The sequence below is a fragment of the Botrytis byssoidea genome (assembly GCF_014898295.1).
Source record: "Botrytis byssoidea strain MUCL 94 chromosome Unknown BBYS_001, whole genome shotgun sequence".
NCBI lineage: Eukaryota > Fungi > Ascomycota > Leotiomycetes > Helotiales > Sclerotiniaceae > Botrytis > Botrytis byssoidea.
The window spans coordinates 520282-541130 of NW_024065842.1; the positions used below are offsets into that span (position 1 = coordinate 520282).

General features: G+C 43.2%; 8 protein-coding genes across 8 annotated transcripts; 3 read left to right on the forward strand and 5 right to left on the reverse strand.

The window, feature by feature from the left end:
• Window positions 1-673: 673 nt before the first annotated feature.
• On the forward strand, window positions 674-1799 carry EAE97_000150 (uncharacterized protein; the record flags this gene model as incomplete). Its single annotated transcript, XM_038870660.1, has 2 exons — window positions 674-1095; window positions 1172-1799. 2 exons carry the CDS (start codon window positions 674-676, stop codon window positions 1797-1799), a joined length of 1050 nt encoding a protein of 349 aa, XP_038738021.1.
• A 4-nt stretch (window positions 1800-1803) lies between these two features.
• On the forward strand, window positions 1804-2454 carry EAE97_000151 (uncharacterized protein; the record flags this gene model as incomplete). Its single annotated transcript, XM_038870661.1, has 2 exons — window positions 1804-2091; window positions 2230-2454. 2 exons carry the CDS (start codon window positions 1804-1806, stop codon window positions 2452-2454), a joined length of 513 nt encoding a protein of 170 aa, XP_038738022.1.
• A 686-nt stretch (window positions 2455-3140) lies between these two features.
• Window positions 3141-3482, reverse strand: EAE97_000152 (uncharacterized protein; the record flags this gene model as incomplete). Its single annotated transcript, XM_038870662.1, has 1 exon — window positions 3141-3482. The coding sequence occupies one exon, from the start codon at window positions 3480-3482 to the stop codon at window positions 3141-3143; it is 342 nt and encodes a 113-aa protein (XP_038738023.1).
• Window positions 3483-3599: 117 nt separating this feature from the next.
• EAE97_000153 (uncharacterized protein) lies at window positions 3600-6438 on the reverse strand (the record flags this gene model as incomplete). Its single annotated transcript, XM_038870663.1, has 4 exons — window positions 6361-6438; window positions 5520-6305; window positions 5091-5374; window positions 3600-4967 (listed from the first exon to the last, which is right to left on the reverse strand). The coding sequence occupies exon 4, from the start codon at window positions 4836-4838 to the stop codon at window positions 3600-3602; it is 1239 nt and encodes a 412-aa protein (XP_038738024.1). The 5' UTR covers window positions 4839-4967; window positions 5091-5374; window positions 5520-6305; window positions 6361-6438.
• A 1950-nt stretch (window positions 6439-8388) lies between these two features.
• On the reverse strand, window positions 8389-9701 carry EAE97_000154 (uncharacterized protein; the record flags this gene model as incomplete). The annotated part of the gene is given in 2 exon segments (XM_038870664.1): window positions 8389-9044; window positions 9059-9701. The coding sequence occupies 2 exon segments, from the start codon at window positions 9699-9701 to the stop codon at window positions 8389-8391; spliced, it is 1299 nt and encodes a 432-aa protein (XP_038738025.1).
• Window positions 9702-11624: 1923 nt separating this feature from the next.
• Window positions 11625-12857, reverse strand: EAE97_000155 (uncharacterized protein; the record flags this gene model as incomplete). Its single annotated transcript, XM_038870665.1, has 4 exons — window positions 11625-11850; window positions 11900-12054; window positions 12106-12663; window positions 12714-12857. 4 exons carry the CDS (start codon window positions 12855-12857, stop codon window positions 11625-11627), a joined length of 1083 nt encoding a protein of 360 aa, XP_038738026.1.
• A 121-nt stretch (window positions 12858-12978) lies between these two features.
• On the forward strand, window positions 12979-16266 carry EAE97_000156 (uncharacterized protein). Its single transcript, XM_038870666.1, has 5 exons — window positions 12979-13256; window positions 13563-13830; window positions 13881-14377; window positions 14427-14635; window positions 14684-16266. The coding sequence occupies exons 1-5, from the start codon at window positions 13118-13120 to the stop codon at window positions 16055-16057; spliced, it is 2487 nt and encodes an 828-aa protein (XP_038738027.1). The 5' UTR covers window positions 12979-13117; the 3' UTR covers window positions 16058-16266.
• A 1053-nt stretch (window positions 16267-17319) lies between these two features.
• On the reverse strand, window positions 17320-18632 carry EAE97_000157 (uncharacterized protein; the record flags this gene model as incomplete). The annotated part of the gene is made up of 3 exons (XM_038870667.1): window positions 17320-17790; window positions 17852-17904; window positions 17963-18632. 3 exons carry the CDS (start codon window positions 18630-18632, stop codon window positions 17320-17322), a joined length of 1194 nt encoding a protein of 397 aa, XP_038738028.1.
• Between the last annotated feature and the right edge of the window lie 2217 nt (window positions 18633-20849).

Consider the following 20849-nt stretch of genomic DNA (forward strand, 5'->3'; position numbering starts at 1 on the left):
CTCATTTTTTTGACACCCATATATATGATAATCGTTCTCGGTTGCGATTTGAGATTGCCGTTAGCATTTTACATGGTGTGGGGTTAGAGCGATTGACGGATTATCCCCTGGATGTAAGGTGTGTTTTTAGTAAAAATCAAGAGATTTATCATCACGCCACGCAAACCCCTGCGCAGTGACCAGTTCTGCCAGTCAAGATTGTCAACAACCAGAGTTCCTAACGCGTCTCGAGCGCGCCCGAAGACATTTGCAAAGCATTAGACGATGAAGAAATATGACTTCGACTGACAATTGCTACACAACATTTGCACTTGGCTCAGAAATGGTTAAAACAATTCAAAACTGACAGTTTCCCTGAGATTGTCGTAATCTAAGAGTGATTATATGTATCTGTTCTGGGTACCATTGATTGCTGAGAAGGCTATCAATATCCGAGGAAGAAATGGAAACTCTAGTTGGTTTTTCATATGCATAAATCAGGTTCCTTTGATTCATGCCTGTTTGTATCCTCCTGCCCTTGCCCCCTTCCCTACAGAAGTCAATTAAGCGGTGGTTGCCTAGAAAGATAAATTAGCAAGCTGCAACCAACAGTTGGGGATACTAGCTACATAAAGACAGCTCTTTTCTTTTTCTTTTTCTGCCTCAATGTTTGAAGTACATCCTATCTCAAGTCATGACAGGAACTTTCAATGCGAATGCTGACACCATGGGTATCTTGTCGCTCCCTGAAGAAATGCACACTGCGTTGGGGGAACACCTTGATGTTAAGACTTTTGCATGTCTGGTGCGCGTTTGTCGTGACTTTCGGGATATACTTACGCCAATGCTATATTCCCAATGGTATTCGGAATTGATACTTGATGGACCGAGGAAGCCGGATATGCCTCCTTTACCGTCCAACATCTCGCTGGCGAAGGAAGTGGAAATCAGAATTGATGGCGAATTTCGCGATTGGGATGAAGCTGATTTTGAGGAGGATTCAGAAGATGAGGAAGTGCAGCTTTATCGCGAGGAACGTATCATACAGCTCAGAAAAGCATGTACAGATCATATGACGCGAATCGTGGAACTGGGGGCAGGCGTTCAGACTTTGAAGTATGCTAAGTATTTTCTTTGATATTTCCTTTTCATGTTGAAGTAGCCAATCATACAGACTAACAGACTCTGTCAGGCTGATCGACAATGCAAACGATGATACTTTGTTGCATGCCTTCACAGAAGAAGGCTTTCGAAAAGCCTTGCAGGCATGTACAAAGCTTAAAAAACTTCGGATAAAGGGCTGTCTAAATAGCACAACTATGTTACAACAGTTTCAAAATCTGTCATTTCTTGAGATTCAAGATTTTTGCGACGAAACAAACGGAATAGAAGATATGGCAAAACTGTTGTCCAGATGTCCCCACCTCAAGGTTCTGATACTTGGACCTACAGACTATGGAAGTTCGTTTGAGCCGTATAATTCACACGGCAGATTGAGACGAGGCAGCAAGTATATTCTGGAATATTTGTGTGATTATTACCACACCATATGTGCAGCAAAACCTTTGCAGCTGCGTCGACTTGTTCTTCCTGCCGATTTAATCCCTGGCAAGCCTGCGTCTGAAAGAATTGATAACTATCTAGAGCAATTGACCAATACATCATTCATTACCGATCTGGGATTCTTCAATGGTTTGGTCGCAGAAGATTCCAGCAACAGCACCGCTCAATTCTGCGACATCGACTACACGCTCCTTGAGAATGTGAGTTCCTTGCGCAGTCTTAAGGTTACTCGTATCGATAGCGCACTCAGAGCCTGAATGGATGATGAGGCAAGAAATTTTGCCGATCTTCGGAAGCTCGCAGTTACTCAGCTTTATAGCATGTATGACTCTATTGGATGAGTTCAACACGCTGGACCTTCCACGGTCATCTGAGCTGTCGATCAGAGAAGTAACTAATGTACCAAACACCCCCAATCTCCTAACGCCAGTTTTAGAAAAGCCTCCAGGGTATGATGCGCTAGCTCCTTATACGATTCTTGATAGACTTCCAGGCCATGGAAGAGGTCTCACTAAGCTCGGACTCTATCTAGATTTTGCTACTCAATGGGTATGTCTTTTGCAATTTATCCTATACCAAATGTGACTAATTATCACCTTGCCATGGCTTATGTTAACTTTATCATAGGACAATTTTTCAATGCATCTATCCAACATGAATTCCCTTACATATTTATGCATAGGTCAGCGTTGCAGCAGTACCGACGGCCTTCCGGGTCCTAATCCAGACCCCTTCGTATCGCCTCATGATGCATTGTGCTACATAAAGCTAATTTCCGCGCTATGTCCTTCACTACGGTATGTGAAAATTGCATATCGTGCATGGAAGATTGATGCTGGGTCGCAGGCATCTACAGTTAAATTGGACGAAAATGATGAGTTCTTTGAAGAGTGTTGGCAATGGCGCGGTTGAGGGGATAGTACGAGTTGGTGGAGTTGAGTGCTTAAGGAGAAATTGGCGAATGAACCATGGTGATTTGGTGGCATTTTCCACTTGTCCAATCTTCCCTAAGCTCGTCTCCTAGACACATAGACTCAGATTAATCGTGGAGCACAAGGCTTTGCAGCTCCATGCAAAAGCACAATTTTGGGGGTTATTATTTTTCTTTCTTTCACATACCGACCACAGTAATCGATCGATTTTTCTGAGCATTGGCTTCTAGACGCTGCACTCACCTAATCACGTTGCGCTCCTGGAAGATTTCGTAGTATCTCCCAAAGAGATGCACATTTCAGTAGATGGATACATGGTCCCTAATTTCATTTTAAAGCGTTGTTCTAAGTAAGGCCTCGATGGTGTTTCCCTTGCACACGTGTTCTCGAAACTTTACACCTAATTCCTCACTTGATATTATACTGGCACGAACTATGATCACATCATCACAGTGGTCTATCAGAATGATGGAAGTTTGTTCAATCATTAACTTTTGAGCTATAACTACATAGATGTGTAGACCAATACCAAAATAGCTCTCACAGAAAGCAGTTCGCTTTTCTTTCCTTAGTCCAGCGTCCGAAATTTTGCGCTACAATTGCTTTCAAGATACACGCCTTCGTACGAAAATCAGAATATATTCGGAGACATTTTCTAGTCCTAGTTCAAGTGTTGAATGGAGCTTCATTAAAGACCACTATAGCCTCAACTTGGACAGCGAGTGTATTGATCTTAGCTAGGTTTGCGTTAACAATGACCGTCCTGTGTCGTGTCGGATTGTTATCCAACACCCTTTGCCAGCCTGCCCTCAGTAAATTGAACCTTCCGTAAGTTGGATCAGTCAAATAATTATAATGGTGATTCCTTATTCGCTTCGCCAAAAATTTGATGTATTCGTCCCAGAGATCCGCCAAGTGTACGGTTTGCGCTGCGGGTAAGGGAGCACTGTTGTATAGGGTGTCAAATTCTGTCAAAGCTGTGTGAATGCCTTGATGAACTTCTCCCATAAGTGCCTGTATGTTTGGGTCATTTATGTAATTAAAAACAGCCAGGCCCTATTTAACATATATGTCAGTACATGATTTTCTACTATATGTACGTCAAAATATCGAATCAAGAATTAGTCAGAAACTCGCCGAACGTAGGAGACTTAAAGCACTTTCTGTATTTCGCGTGGTAGGATTGTTAGCATATCGGTTGAAGGTTGGATTAGCATTGGTGTTCACTATAGCCCCCCAAACTCGTGTTTTCACATTGTTCAAGGATGCTTGTAGGTTTGGCATGACCCTAGGTACTGCAGTGGAACCCAGCGCATTGCCCAGATTTCCGAATAGCGAGTTATTGTTCAATTGTTGTCCTGCCAAGCCTGGCCACTGATTGTACGGAAGGTTCATGTAATCGTTGATTACCGCAAACGGAACAGTTCCCAGGTCAAGAGGAACAGTCTGTTCACCTTGTCCATCTTCAAGATCTATCCGGGGATTTTGAACAAATTCCATGAAGTTCCTTATTGTCACCCGCTCTATTATATGCTCTGAATGAACCGGAACTCCCCCTCTGCCGATAGGTGCCATGTTGATCAAAGTCGTGTTAGTACAATCCCTATTTGCAAGTGCATAAGCATGCGGATCTCCACCGCTGGCTCGCAGACTCTGTCCAAAAAGGCCATTGGGATAGGTAGCCGATGTGAAAGTTGTTCTCTGTGCTGAGTTGGCATAGTTTACAATTATGTAATCAACCGCCGGTCCTGAGTGATCGGTTCTGGTGCTCAGCGCAAGCCAGACATATTCCGTCTCATTTCTGTCTGGGTCGTCGAGCAGTTCTGGGTCGATACTCGTCAGATTGTAGGGGCAGCTGAATGTAACACTCCCGATTGTTCCATTTCTGCAAATTTCAAGGGCCTGCTCTGGTGTGTAAGGAGAGTTCCAAGGCAAAGCGCCTGGCGAAACTCCCACAGTAACACGAATCACTGCAGTGGATACAGTCTGACCGAGGACGCTGCTCTGACAACACAGCTCATTAAACTCAGATTCCGAGATTGTTGCTTCGATAGCATCTCCTACAAACTCTGCCCCTTGTACGGGTGTTAAATCGACTTTGTCGAATGAAGTCGTGAGACCAGTGTCTGAATCAGGGTCAAAATAAGCCTCGGCTCCTATTCCAAGTTCTGACAATTTCACTGGGCCCAAATCATAGCCGGAAGCTCTGTTGGTCAATCGCGAAGAGTTAGAAGAGATGCCTTGATATACTCTATGGCCTACTACATTCTCATTATGCATGAAATGAAGTTCGTGATAAATGCCATTGTATGTTCCGTTTCCCACCGAAGTCCAAGTGTTGGGTGGGGTACCATTTAGAAGCATACATTTCCTTGTGCAGCCATCGATAGGTTCCCATTCTGAGTGGCTTTGGAAATGATGCTTCCCGGGAAGGCTCCGTAATCAGGATGTAGATATTTTGCCATCGTTCTCAGATATTGCGTATATTAAGAACTATAACAATGGACAAATTTAGTATATTGCGATGAGTGATTCAAGACTCAAACAAGAATTGAGATAAGAGAAAATATATATTTGAACTTGGGAGGAACAAAATAAGGAACGGAGGTTTCTCACTGAAACAGATGCAGCAACGCATCCAAGAGTATCTCCGTCAACCCCTGGGGCATACTCTCCTGATATTGAGCTGCAGTCTATATCTCCCCAAGCTATTGGTGTACCTATCAAGTTGATGTTAAGTGTTAGATCGGAGGGCTCAGGTGTATCGTACAAGAAGCCATCGCCAGCGCTGTAAGTTATACTTGTGTCGAATGGAACCAAGTCGTCCTCTGATGGAAAATCAAGTGATATGTCTGCGTCAACAACTTCGTCGTAAGAGCAGGCGCCATTTGGACAATATCCTGATTGATCGAAGATTAGCTATGGTGTTCCAAAGAAGGCGAGCAGGGAGAATTAGAATTACACAGAGTCAAAGCCGCAGTATTAATATGAAATGTGAAATGTGAGTTTAGGGTTAAAGAAATATCAAGGAAATGATTTGCTAACCATGACTGCAAGTAAAATTGCAAAGGGGATCATAAGTGGTGGAGTCCAGCCCGAGTGCCCCAAGCCCTGTAACGCCGAGTATTGCAGAAGGGGGGGGGGAACCTCAGTACCATAAGTAAGACAAGTAAATGGGTCTGGGCAGAAATTGAATCCACAACTATATCCGCAAAGTCCGCCAAAGTTGCCTTCACCAGAACCTGACGTACAGGCTAAATTGGAAGCACAAACATCTGGGCAATGACCACGACTGCAAGCGAATGTACAGAGATCATTATATGCTAATATGCCTGTAATCAGAACAAAGATGGCTGTTATATCACCCACTTGTGGTGGAGGATCAATCAAATCACCTTGTGTATTACAAGTGCATGAAGAAATGGGACAATAACCATACAGTGCTGGTCCAGCCCCAATCGATGACCAGTCGGGAACAAAGAAGCATCCAGTTTGGGCCTTGATATCCACCCAGTCTCCAGAGGACTCTGGACCCTCAAAAGTAGAAACGAATGGTTGTCCATTGTAATGATAATATGAACCATCCGACGCATGGTTTTGGATGAATTGGATGACATCGGCCTTAGGCCATGGTCCATTTCCAGCATACTCAAAAGAATAAAACAACTTGAAGCCTACACTATCAGCAGCAGCAAAAGCCAACGATACTTGTCTTACATTATCAACCCAGCCATAAGCCATGTTGAGTGCAAATGCGTCGATGTGGTAGTCCATTGCAGTCTGTATATTTATCTCCCAATCGCTCTGGGTAAAGTATTGCGTGTTTCCAACCTATCATGGTGTCAGTTTCATCACCGGAAAGCTGCAGCAATATTGTAACATATACCATGAAGTAGGAAAAGACCGCAGCTGCTCGCGCCTGGTATGGGGCAAGCAGCACGCTGAAGATATGTAGCCATCTCATTATGAATAAAGAGTGCCAAATTTTTAGTTGTAAAGAAACTTTGTTCGACTCGGCGTACGCCTGTAATTGCTCGAATAATCATGGACGAAGTATGCTTGTGAGAAAAGCACGAAGAAATCATGCTTGGTTATATACTTCTCCAGATCGGAAACTGTGACTGCAAGTGACAAATAATCAAACACCTCCACCCCGGTGGATAAGTGATAGGGTGAAGCCCAACTCATGGATCATAGCATCTTGGATGGGTTCATGCATTGAATTGATTATGTTGGGTTTATGTTGGCATCACCTTGATTTGACTCCTGAGAGAGCATGGTCTCATTTGCAGCGACGCTTCTGCCTACCTAGTCACCTACACTCAAATTTCACAAATTTGATCCGATCGGTTTATGATTTCCTAGTCTCATTGAATAGTAGATGCTTGGTTCTGAGGTTCTTCGCGACTATTCCTACGGTGGGTACATAGATTCAAGTGAAATACTATGATATGCTAATAATTTTGTATGTGGTGACTAACCGCATGTTTCAAGATCTAATTCAATCACTCAGCCTATATTGAGCAAATAGCATGTGAATATAGCCAGGCACCCACAGCTGATGAATATTAGAAGTTTTGAGAAATGAGATATATTGGAGAATTGCAAATGCAAAATGCAAGGAAGTTCTTTACCCTAGCAAAATGAACTATTGGAAATGGCATGCTGTCAGGGCTATCATGCCCTGCTATGTAGATTCTTTCACGCGCTTGTGAGTCGCAATACTTAACAGCGATATTTTCGGGATTAAGATAGTGTTTAGGATGGGCCGCAAGAACTTAGGCGCTTGTCACATGTGGCCACTAGCATCACAATTTTGTATTTGAGAGGATACGTCTTCTCGACACCTGCTCCTGATACCTATCACATCTTATATAAGACGTGAACCCACGGCAACTATGTATACTTCGGGTTGAAATATAATGATAAAACTGAGAATTTGAAATGGATAGATTGTACCTATAGAACTCAGGAATTCATGTGCCATTTTATTTCGATATCACCGACAGTCCTTATCAACCTGGTCGTCCCATTTTCAGTATATCTGTCTCGCTGGTCGCGATATTACTGAGGTTACTTCCAATTCAAATTAGAGGACATTTTCGCGAGCAGCGGCGGATCTAGCTGCACTTTTAGATTCAGGTGACATCAAAAGCAGAAGGTACTTTGGTGCAGGACCGAAATCAACAAGCTAAGTAACCTAAAGAGAGAGGGGTCGATCAATTGCTTGTTTGAAGGGAGTTGTTAATTGGTTTCCGTGTTGGTGGTAATGTAGATTAGATTGAAGAAAAAAACTTTTAGAAAAATTACCCCTCCATGGACGTTTGGTCTCATGCCAACAGGCCCTGATATGTGATCACAATAATCACCAACAGTTAGTGCTGAGCACTAGCGAAACCCATTGGTTACATCTCCGTTTCCCGCCAAAAGCTGCCAGTATCGTGAAAACATATGATTTATCTTTCTTTGAGCTCAACGGTGCCTAAATGATGCCTATCTGATAGGTGCAATAGTGGATAACGGGAAGACCGCTTTAGTGTATTTTCAAGGGCTAGGGCCCCTGACTAGAGCCTTGGAAATGCTTGTTGCCACGTCCAAGTTCGAATTGACCTCCGTAAATTTAATACCAAGTTTGCTCCGAGGACCGGAAGCAAAGAAATTGTGCTGAGATCTAGATTTACAAAATCCATGTCACCCCATCAATTTTCCGCATATCCGATTTGGGGGGTGGTGGATATGAATGAGTTGGTGGAAATTTTTCTATCATCGGATTCTAGTCACAATCATCAATAGTTGTCTAGTGCAAGATTGCAACCCTCTCAATAAAAGGATGTTTGATAAACCGCACTTCGTAGTGCCCATGCTTCATTTCCTCTACCTGTCTCGAAAGTCTCTCTTTCAACCGAGCTTTGATTCAACTCTTCTGAGCTTCTCTTATGATGTAACGTCTTTTTCCAAGTATACTATCGGACGTGAATGTCGTTTGATGGTTAGAACGCGACCAATTCAAAGCCTCCTCGGGGTCCATGCTAACGAATGCACTATTTTGACTCTTCTTCGCCGCTTCCCATATCTTATCCATGCCAAGCTCGTTTTTTATCCTCAGCTCGTAGAAGTAGTACACCAACTGATCTAGTCTCACCCATGTGTAACCCTGATATCCTTCCACATATGTTCTTCCTGGCACTGGAAATTCGGCCTCGAATGCTAAGACACGCATGTTATCATAGAAATATCCCGATTCCACCACTAAGTCGATGCAAACTGGATCAAACACAAGAAATGTATTTGTGAGAAACCCAGAACCGGCAATTCCATCTTCAAGATCACCTGTGTATTCAGTGGTCGATGTTACATCTTCCCTTCTTTGGTATTTTTCTGGGTCTTCTAAAATTTCCCTAAATGCATTTCGAAATTGGGAGCCGACGTCCTGAAAAGTAATCCCACCACTGCGATCTTCAGTTTGCATGGAAGTTGCAGTATGCGCAAAGGCAGTGGCTGGCGCATTAAACGTCATATATTCCACTTGGCGTTGATGATATCTTTTGAGCCATTGAACCGAAGTGCATGCTCGAAAAAGTTACCTAAGGCAAATTGGAATTCCTCAAGGCGTTCTGCATCGATGGTTTGAGCAGCAGCATCATAGAAACAAACAAAACCCCATTGTTGTTTTCCCTCCTTGTAGAGCTGCTTTATCCATTCCGGCGCGTATGGCAAAGCTGCATTAAGTACATCGTTTAATTGATAGTTCCGCACAGCTTTCTCGCGTCCCCAGAACTCATGAATGCCAACATTGAAAGCTTCTTCCTTGTTTTCAAGATAAGCTAGAGCTTTGGCATCAAAAAATTCGTCGCCCGCTTCTTCACTTAAATCCATGAACCCATCAGTTATCCTCGAGTTCTCCTCTTGGGTGGGGGATGTCCAGAATCGATCTTTCAAAATTAAAACTTCTGAGTCTGTGAGGCTACCGCGATCGGTAATAGCTTTCTCTATTAACTCAGCCCGCGAAAGACTTGTTGCTGCACTTATATTTGCACTTTCCATTTCTGGATCTGGAAGATCAAGAAACACACGACGTTCCAACTCTGTCAAGCTCAAAGGAGATGCAAGAGACTTTTCCTTCAAAGATGGATAAGCTGCAATGAGATCTTGAAGTGTGGTTTGATTGCGCAAAACTCTCATCGAACTGGCCAGTAATGGCTCAATTTCAGTAACGGATGACGTCATGCTTACTTTTCTTGCAGGAAAACTTTCGAATATTTGATGTTGTAAAAATATGAATGTAAACAAGGGTTGACACGATACATCGAAGTAGACCAAGAAATTACCTAGGTATCGTTGGAAGATACCATATCTCGGTTAGCACCCCGGGTGTTAACGGCGTCCAATCAACGTGGCTCTACCGTACATTGAGTCGATCACATGATAGTCATGTGATGAATGGAGACACTTACACCGGACGCTCCCTATTTTCAAGCAAGCAGTTCCGATAAATATATCGCTCAGTAGATATCTACCATGATAGAAAGCGCTACCGCAAGTATTGAGGATTTCAGTCACTATAAAGCAGGCTGTTGTGATGTAGAACGATCATCATTAGATAAGCTTGCATATAATGAAATGAGAAGTGACCTGAAAGCTCTAGGCATGATTTAAAACTCATAGAATATCTATCACTGATGGTACATGCAAGTAGACAATACCTCAAATCAATGTCAGAACCACAGGTACCAATGAAGAAGAACTTGGAAGCCAGGAAGAGGTCTATGACTTCGGATTCAGTGACTTGCGCAATCATAAAAACTGCCTTAAAACCAAAATATAGGTTTTGTCGAGGACATTTTGTAATCGGCGAGGAAATGCAAATCCACATTCAAGATCACGAATCCTAGAAGCAAGAGAACTTGTAGCAACTTTGATTTCGCGATCATGCTATATTGATGATGTCATCTGCCTATTATACAGATGGTACCAGCCTAGGTCAATAAAAGGTGTGGAGAAATCGCGGGATACCAGATTTCGGTGATAGAGTAGTTATCGATCAATATCGGCTTGTAATCTCCTCTCAGTTCACAAAGCTCTCACAGAATTGAAGTTCCATTCTTTCTACTGATCGTCAGTCCATCCGCGCCGGTGGTCACTCATCCTATGTTAGTCCCAACTTCCCGATTTGAGCCTGATGTGTTTGTAAACCTCATTATAATCGCAAATAAATACTCACAAGCAAGCTTTTTTTCACAGCGAAGATTGCCTCTTCAGGGCCATACAATTCATAATGAGGAAATCGGGGAAAGTAAGTAGTCTGCTTTTTCGACCCGATTCGGCAGTATGAACTTGATAATCTCAGTATCTCTTCAAAAAAGGGTTTCCAGATGGATGGTTCAACATCTCCCTTTGTCATTATCAAGGAGTCATATACTCTTCCAAGCTCAGCGCCTTTGGACAAGCAAGTACTATTAAATTTTGGCTAGATACCTGTTGTCCACTTATCAAGTTGAGAATTACCCCTTCTTATCTCTTGAAAACACCTGAAGCTAGAAACATCCATCTGTGGGTGGCGAGTTCCAGTGTAAGTAGGCGGACGAAATGTAGTGTTTTCATCTACCTGCGGAAAATACTGAACACGGACAACAATCTCCTGCAAGCCAGGCCATCTATTATAGACCTTTGAAAGCTTTTCTATGTGAGAACCATGGAGTGAGTTGAGATCAAAATTTAGCTGTCGATTGTAATTACTTATTACATGATATAAATTGGGTGGAAACTGACCAGGAATTGTGAGGATACTTCCTGTCACATAAGAACAACAAACATTGTAGGCTATTCCGTGATTTTTTATACAAGAGTGACGCAAGTGAATTTAGCCGTGTGAGAAAAAAGTGTGGTGTAGATGTTAAGTGCGCGAGACGATTCAATTCATCACATAATGCCATTCAAAAATCCCACTTGGTATCCTCTTGCGCACTTCCGAATATCATCTGCGCTGGGGACTGATACAAACTCTCAAACTTTTGTAATCACAGGACCGACATTGGCCTTTCTGCCGATATGCCCTGTCACATTACTACTACACATTTATGATCATGACTGCCAGTTGCTACTGACACTCCGTTGATATTATTTTTCTGATATTCAATTAGTCGGTTTACTCTACAAGGGAGCCTCGGCTCCTGCACTACCCAACACATCCTCAATCACTTCCTCTGGTCCTATACCATCCAACATTTCTCTAATGGCATCCAAGTCACTCCCCCACTGCATACTACGTTCTCTTTCTGGACTTACGATCTCAATGCGATGAAGGTATATCTTTCTGGCGGCAAGAGCAATAAGAGATGGGGTAGCGTATGGAAGGCCGTGCAACGGCGCGAGGCATCTAATCGGTATCAGAACAAACTTCCGTGTACATATGAGGTCATTCTTACCTAACAAGCTTATCAAAATGCTTTGTGGCAATTGCAGATATACCCGTCGCCACCGCGCGATGTATTCTTAGGAAGGAAGCAATATTTTGTTGATATTGCTTGACCTCGACACTGACTGTAGTATTTTTACTTTGCTGGGCTAAATTTTCGATATCCTATATCTTTATAAGTAACAATACCTCAGTAATGGGCCTTTGACCACTCACCATCGGAGATATTCTCGCCCATAAACTCTCCTCAACCTGTATTGTTGGACTCCTTTTCACAACTGATAATGTGGAACTCGTATCGTCTGTAAACATGTCTTCTAGGTTCGGGAAACCATCCTCAGGGTCGTGTACATGAGAAATGAACATGTAATCATTAAGATGTTTTGTCAACCTTGGGCCCTCCCCGCCTGCTATAGCAGCTATAAACAAGAAACGCTTTGGCGCATTTTGTATGGATGTCCTTGTGAACAGTCGTTTCGTTCGCATTAGCTCTAACGCTTGAATCTGTATCTGCTGCGGCGCCTCGTCGAGATTCCTAGCGATGATGACATTTGCTATCTTTTTGTTATCGGTCGTTTCCGGTATAGACGGTCTATTGATTGATTGGAAAGCTGGTGTTTGTAAAAAGTACGAGTCGCGACGACTTATTGCAGGAGAATTCGTTCGAGTAGGAGCCGCATCAACGGAAAGAATAGCATGTGCAAAATCATCGAGGGTGGTGTGGCTGTTGCAATCGATAACAGCATAGGTTAAGCCGAAGACTTTAGATGCGACCTACGAAGCATTAGTAGCTTGCAAGGATATTGAAAGGGAGGTGTATTCACCAGCTGTAACTCTTGTACGAGATCGCCTAGAGCGTCGGGATCTGTATCAATGATACAGTGCTCTTCTGCGACTAAGCATATCAGTGCGGCGAGCTCCAAGTCGCTGAGCTCGTGGATTTTATTAATCAACTCCTCGTCTGCCATCAATCCATGAAGAGAATGATTTCACCCAAATCCCATTTCTTAGGTGGAATATCTATAGAAATAAATTGGATGCTTCACTGGTCGGATGTCATAATTCGGATCTATGCTGAAGTCGATCGCATAACATTGAATGTTGTTGATGATCACTAGCGTCAAGCTTTGACCACATCTTAAACTAGGAGCTCTTCACGATTGAACAAGCAACTCGAAGCAACAACAATAAGCATCCCAACTATAATGAACAGTTAAGCAATATTGAAATGACAAGTCCAACTGCAGAATGGGAGAAGGTGGGGGATAAGTTCTATCGAAAGATACAGTTATATACAGCTGTATTTGACCAGGACCTAGAGCTTGAAAATTACGTGGTCACGGGATGCTCATACGGAGGAGCAATTGGTGCGTTGCGTTGTTTCTTTTTGATATCGGGAATAGATCATTTTTGCTAGAGTCATTGTACTGTTTCCTCTTTCTTGCAGGTCTAAGAATCTGGGAGGCGATGGGTGCTGCAGTCGATCCAATGAAGGGGCAAGTTGGAAGATTGCGAGACCTCATCTGCTGAGGGGCATTCACCCATCAGAGTCTCTAGAGCTAGTGCTCCTACTGAACACATGAAAGTGCCGGACTTTGGAGTGTAGGGACTTATGAATGCATGTGGGCTCAATACTTTGATGTTTTCATTTGCTTACATGATACTTCATTCAGCTCTATACCGAGACGAAACAAAGCTCCAAACATTTCGAGGATCACAAGCATCTAAATCCAGTATCGATATATACAGCTGTGCTGGAAAGCTAATCAGAAGAATCAATTGGGATCAAGGTTCTATTAAAGGTCTCGGCTGGACCGAGGACGAAAAGCTTATTGTCGTCACCGCTGATGGCACAGTACGATGTTACTATGACTTACAAGGAGATTTCAATCAATTTTCTCTTGGAAATGGTGCTGAGGAATTCAGCGTTATAGCTTGCAGGTTTGTGTTTGACATAATTTCAATTGACTGCGAGCTCACCAACGGAACAGATTTTACGGCACCGGGTTTGTGGCCTTGCTCGCAAATAATCACCTAATTTCGGTATCCAGATATGAAGAGCCACGTCCAAAGTTATTAGCAACGCCCCCAGAAGGCGATGTTCATTCGTGGACACTGATACCACCGACATATACATTATCTAGATCAGTGGAAGTTCTTCTGAGCATTGACCAAACCATACACGTCGCAGACGCAGCTGAATCCGAAGATCGTTTTCTAGACATCGGACCCTTCACTCATATTAGTGTATCGCCAAATGGAAAATTTGTCGCTCTCTACACAGAAACAGGAAATGCATATGTCATTACGAGCGACTTCCAAAGCAGACTGAGTGAATACAACTCCAGATCGAAAACTCCTCCCAAAGACGTCCAATGGTGTGGCAATGATGCGGTAGTTATTGCTTGGGAGGATGAAGTACATCTCATTGGCCCTAAAAACGCTGCCGCAAAGTTTTATTATGATGGTCGAGTTCATGTAATTGCCGGTTTGTAAGCCCCCAGAGCTAGTCACGACTTCAGCTAACCACCGAATAGATCATGACGGTGTTCGTTTGATAACCAATGATGTTTGTGACTTTTTGCAAAAAGTACCGGAAGTAACCGACGAAACCTTTCGGTTTGGCACAGAATCACCAGCATCGATATTATTGGATGCAGTCGAGCAGTTAGAGCAGCAATCTCCAAAAGCAGACGATAACATACAATTGATTAGACCCCACTTAGTAGAGGCAGTTGATACTTGCGTAGGTACTTCTACACACAATTCAGGTTTCATGACTGACCGTATCTAGGTCAAAGCAGCTGGTCATGAGTTCAACATCCATTGGCAGAAACAACTTCTCAAAGCCGCTTCATTTGGTAAATCTGTGCTTGACATTTACAACAGTGATGATTTTGTAGATATGACCGAAACACTCCGGGTGTTGAACGCTGTCCGATATTACGAAATTGGCATACCCCTTTCATACGAACAATTTCTACGCCTAACTCCAGAAAAACTTGTTAGACGTCTCATCAACCGTCGAGAATATCTCTTAGCACTCAAGATCTCAGATTATCTACGACTTCCAACCGACAGGATCTATGTGCACTGGGCGTCCCAGAAAGTACGCATAGGGTCCGAAGATGAAGACACAATCTGTCGCGTAATTGTCGAGAAACTTTCTGGCAAACGCGGCATTTCATTTGAAGAAATTGCCCGAGCAGCCTACGACGAAGGACGTGGCCGTTTAGCCACCGCCCTCCTAGACCATGAACCTCGCGCCGGAAAGCAAGTACCACTTCTTCTCTCTATGGAAGAAGATGAAATCGCTCTCGACAAAGCTATCGAATCCGGAGACTCAGATCTAATAATCTACGTCCTCTTACATCTCAAAAAGTCACTCCCCCTTGCCTCTTTCTTCCGCGTTATAAACACTCGACCTATCGCTACCTCCCTTATCGAATCCTCAGCACGAACAGAAGATTCCTCTCTCCTGAAAGATCTCTACTACCAAGACGATCGTCGTGTTGATGGCGCTAACGTCTTTATTCGCGAAGCCCTCCATCAACCAGATTCACGCACTGCATCCGATAAACTCGCACTCGCTGCAAAACTCTTATCAGACTCCAAAGAAACATCTTTCGAGCTCAAAGCTCTTCACGAAGCTTCCTTACTATTGAGAATGCAAGAATCTCTTGACCGCGACCTCACAGAATCATTTACAGGTCTTTCCTTGAACGAAACTCTTTTCAAATTAATAAAATTAGGCTACACTTCTCGTGCCAAAAAACTTACCACAGAATTCAAAATGCCGGAAAAAACATCCACATGGATACGTCTTCGTGCTCTTGTCTCAAAACGCGATTGGTCTGCTCTTGAAGAAATAGCTAAAAATCGTAAATCTCCAATCGGCTGGTTGCCATTCTATACACTTATCCTGAATGCTGGAAATCAAAAATTGGCAGGGAGTTTTGTGGAGAAGATAAGAGCGCAAGGGGAAGTTAAAGGACAGGAGATTGTGGAACTTTGGGAGAAGTGCGGGATGAAAGTAAAGGCTGCAGAGGAATGTGTGAAAATTAAAGATGTAGGGGAGTGGGAAAGAGTTTTAGCAGGTTGCGCGGCGGGCAGTGTGGATTATAAGGAGGTAGAGAGAATTGGAGTCGTAGGAGGATTGAAGAAATAGTATCTTTGACTTGATTGACGAAGAGTAAGGAGTTCAGTTCCAAACATAGCTAAAATAATCCCTTTTTTTTCATTTATCCTTTTTTGGTCAAAGTATTATACAAAGGGAGGAGAGTTTGAGTTCTTTCCCCTTCTCAATCTCCTGGGATACAAAGACAATAATTTGATCTTGATAATGTTCGAGGCTATAAGATAAATATTAGACAGATTCTAATAGAGAGACTAAAAGACAGAGAAGCGTATTGAGATGAACTCCCTTGACTTTCCATCTCCCACTCGTCCCCGCGCTCTCTGTTCTCATTTTCATCCACAGAGATAAGATCGAGTTCTAGCAGATTATACTTTGCAATAGAAGACCTAAGAAGCAGGGAAGACAAACGAAACTAAAAAGTGGTATATGATACCTATGAAAATAGAGATAAATATGGAGACTTGAAGTTCACTTTAGATTTCATTTCAGAAGTATAACAATAAATGCTAGGAGGATCATGAGATTTCTAAGGCCGCACGGGCTCATGAAATCTACTTACGCTCGAGCACGTGACTATGCGGCGTTAGGAAGCTTAGGCGTTTGTCGTCGATTCACCGCCATTTAATTTGACGAAAGAACCTTGGAAGCATCATCAACCTCGACTACCATGCAACAAACAGATCGAAGACCCAGCCAGGCTAGAACAATCATATGATCATCTCTCTGTCTGTAAGAGTCTTGTATATATCGTCAATTTTGTCGATGAAGAGCCATAATTACGTGTAATGAGACTCGGTGCTTCAAAGCCCTATCTTGCTCCTGGCGACGATGCTGGATGTCTTGGAATGTGGGATGTTACTACATACTGTGTATAAACTTACGCTTACCAAAATTGTTGAGACTTACAGCATTACAGGGTGTGTATGCAACGCTACTTTTAAAGACCATACTACAAATATTCAGGTCATACATCTCCTTGGTGAGCTCACCATCATAGCGATATTCAAAGGTAGGAGAACACTTTGGCACTGGGGTCTGAGCACTGGTTTTTGCATTCGTGTCTGCCACAAAGGTCATGGTCAAAAATTGCAAAGCACAGCTGTCACTGATTCAAGACACTTATGAATGACAATATAGTTCAAGAAATAAAATTCTAAATATATATAGCGAAGAGAATATAATATGTACAACTCAGATCAAAGAACCTTAAAAGGATCATTCATCGTCCAACTTTCCATCCAGCTTAACAAGATCTTTGGCTAAAAAGCTTAAGAATCCTTCTTTGTTATCGCTTAAGAGCAAGCACCAACAACAGTTGGGACGTTCTGACAAGAAGCGTATTTCTTACCACCAGTAACGGCAACAGAAGACCAAGTCCAGGACTTGCAAGAGGTACTACCGCAGACAACAACGACATCGTTTCCGGAAGAGGCGACAGCGCCGGTACCGACAATGTTCTTGATGGTCAAGTCGGTAATGGGGACACCGGTGCCAGGGTCTCCGTGAAGATCACCACCATTGTAGTTTTGCTCGATGAGGATACCGTATTTGGAGATGCTGCTCATGGTGATGCCATCGTACTCGACGTTGTTGACAAGTCCGGTGTCACCGGCGATAGTCTTGATACGGATAGCTTGGACAGACTTCGTGACAGTGGAGTCGAGGAAAGAGACAGTATCGACGGTGTTGTTAGAACGTCCTCCTACGGATCCGATGGAAAGACCGTGGCCACCCGAGCAGTAACCATTCTTGAAGGTAATGTGCTGAATATCAATGTTAGTGGGAGTTAGGGAGAATGAGGAGCATGATTGATTATGGACATACGCTTCCAGAGTTGATAGCAACGCAATCATCTTGATTGTAGACAGTGGCGTACTCTGTGCAATAGGTTAGTATCGCATTAATAATAGATGAAGGCATCTCGATTTAACATACCAATGATAACCTGGTCGGAAGAACCGATGTCAAAAGCATCGGTGTTCTTGGCCAAAGCATCACCGGCGGAAGCATCGACAGTGATGTAAGCCAATTCAAGGTTTGAAACACTGTTAATACTGAAAACCTGAACAGGTGGGTTGAGAATGGTAAGATTCCCAATAAGCGAATTGGTCAAGTCGTGGGCTTGGAAGAACTTTGGCTTAGTCTTGCCACCGCTTCCACCCTCACCGTCCCAGTAAGAAGCACCATTTCCGTTAAGAATGGCAGTGTCGGCGTTAGATCCTGCGACCTTGACGTTGTTTCCACTGACGGCGAAAAGTGGTCCTTCCCACTCCTTGAAAGCGAATGATGTCTCTCCTTGGAAGATGACGGTAGTATCATCAGGGAGACCGGTCATGTCAAGAGTGACACCACCGGGGACAGTCAATTCCTTGAGGATGATAGTTGAGCATGATGCCTTAGAATTGCTGGCGGAGGAGTAACCGAGAGAGCCACTGAAGGTACAGGTTGCAGCACGCTTCTCAATGTTGCGCTCGACAAAGGCAGATTCAACCTCGACAGAGCTTGGTGCGGCGGTTGGCATTGGGGCCGCAATAGGGTTGGCCAAGGCGGGTGCCAATGTCATGGCGGAGAGCAGCATAGCTGCCATGGACTTGGTGGAGGGCATGATGGTGCGGTTGGAACGATCAACTAAGATAGCCAAGAAGGATGTGAGAAGAAGTGTTGGAGGATAGAGCTGGCCAAGAGATAGCTAAGAGATGGCTAAGAGATGTCTTTATAGAAATTCTTCAGGAGTACTCCTGGGTACACGGAATACGACAGTACGAACAAGTTGCACCAAGCCACTAATTGATGTTGTTGCATAGAATAGAAATTTTGGCTTAGCTATGGTCCATAGTATTCCCACCCCTGAGAGTAAGCTCGTCGAACCTTTCCATGTTTTCCTCTCCTAATCCTTTCACGCTATCCACTTTCGCTACTTGTTATGCCCTCCTACAAAGTCAGAATGCTCGTTGCTCTACAGTCCAAAAGTAATCCCACCTATGGTCATGGTTCCCCCTTTTAGCCTAACTGTTCTCATATCTGCCGAACAAAAATAATGTCCGTTGTAAATGTTCCGGTGGACTTTGCAACTACCACGTGTGCCCCAGAAATATTCCGTATTCTTTATATTCCATCTTGGCTCGCATTGTTTAATCTAAGATGGTCCAATGATTTCAGTCACACGTGTGGTGGGGCAGCCCAAAAGATTAAGGTGGTAGTTGATAGTGTTTCAAAGTCTAGAAATCTGTGGGGGTGAGCGTGCTGGAAGACTCGGGCACTCGGGAACAAAAAGAAAAGAGGCATCGGAAATGAGAACCACTATCTATCTCTCCGATTAAATTAGAACCATAAATCAACTACAAATGAAACTACTAAGTTTGTTATATAGAAAAGAAAAGTTGGTATTCCCATTATTATAGACTCTAGCTGCACAGGGCCCAGGTAGGTATAACAAAATAAATTCTCATATACAAATAATTAGAAGCGGCAAATGATTCATGCAGCCCGAAGCATCGGGTAATTTATGGTATGTGGCTTGCGAACACAATGGGGAAACATGCAAGTTGCAGGGTACTGATGTACCCCAGTTTTACCACTTCATACCCTGTGACGGTCCTGCTTACCAAACGTGTGTGCAAACTCCGGAGAAAATAAAGACAACCAGTCAGGAAAGCTAAAAGATTCAAAAAATCGAAAAGTTCATCCCATAATCTTCAGAAGTGGGAGAGAAAGTACGTTGGCTCAGTTAGGCAAGATAGAAAATGCCAAAGCAAGTTAAGCTAAGCTAGGGTCCATGTAGTTCGATAGGGGTTTATCCTTCAACACCGCTCGATTCGAAATTCAAGCACCAGCAAAGAAATGAGGTGACGTCTCCACCGTCTACATTAAGCCATGTGGAGGCATTAGCAGCGATTATTTCCATTATCAAAAGTTCAGAACTATCTACTCGTCCAAGTTGTCTTGCTAAGGAAGTATGGATCCCCCGAACCTAGATGCACATACCACAAGACGCACTCAACAAGAGGGCTAACTGACTATCTAAAAACCCGGCACCATGAGGTCAAGACGGGAAAATCGGAACATCAAACACGTCAAAGATCAAGCATCTTTCAAGATCATGATCTTGAAAGTTGTGATCATACCTTTATTCCCAAGTCAAATAGCAATTGGAATTGATGTGATGAGACTTCTAGTCGAAGAGGTTCAGCAATCTAATAGAGAATAAACTTTTATATATTTCTATATCTGTACAAGCGCGGAAGATTAATTCGAGATACATACGCAATCATTCAATATAGTTATATAATTTTGAGAAGGGAACGGAGATTTTGAGATCCTAGTGTTTTCGTCCTGATGGAGCGAGCTCTGGTTTTCTTAGCGGCGGAGCTTAGGTCTTTCTGACTCCACAAATAAGGTGGTTCGTCATGGATCCAATCACGACGGACTCGCATAAGACTTCTATCTTCGCCTCATCATTCCTTTCATCTAATAACTCCATATTAGATGATTTAAGTTTTTAAAGCGGCTGTATAATCCCGAAGTCGATGCATTGAATGCATCGAAGCGAGTATAATTATTTCATCGCCGTTGAGTTCTTTAATATTGCCTCGTTATCCTGCATGTATAGAAATTGTACCAGAGAAGAAGAAGAATCAAGACCAAATTCCATAAATCTGATTCAATCCCTCGCCACCCTTAATCTATCGAATTCCGAAACTCGATGTAAAATTACAAACCCCTCAACCTAAAATAGATCTCCTTCTACGGGTATCGACCCTTGAATCTCACCGGCATCTCATAATCCAATCGAAGCTCTTTTTCGGCCGAATCTGATCAACAA

Bases quoted from the DNA above. Each gene is read 5' to 3' on its own strand.
- EAE97_000156 (XM_038870666.1), top strand. From the start codon at position 13,118: ATGACAAGTCCAACTGCAGAATGGGAGAAGGTGGGGGATAAGTTCTAT. The intron at 13,257-13,562 runs GTGCGTTGCGTT...TACTTCATTCAG, and splicing joins CTCATACGGAGGAGCAATTG to CTCTATACCGAGACGAAACA. The intron at 14,378-14,426 runs GTTTGTAAGCCC...ACCACCGAATAG, and splicing joins TCGAGTTCATGTAATTGCCG to ATCATGACGGTGTTCGTTTG.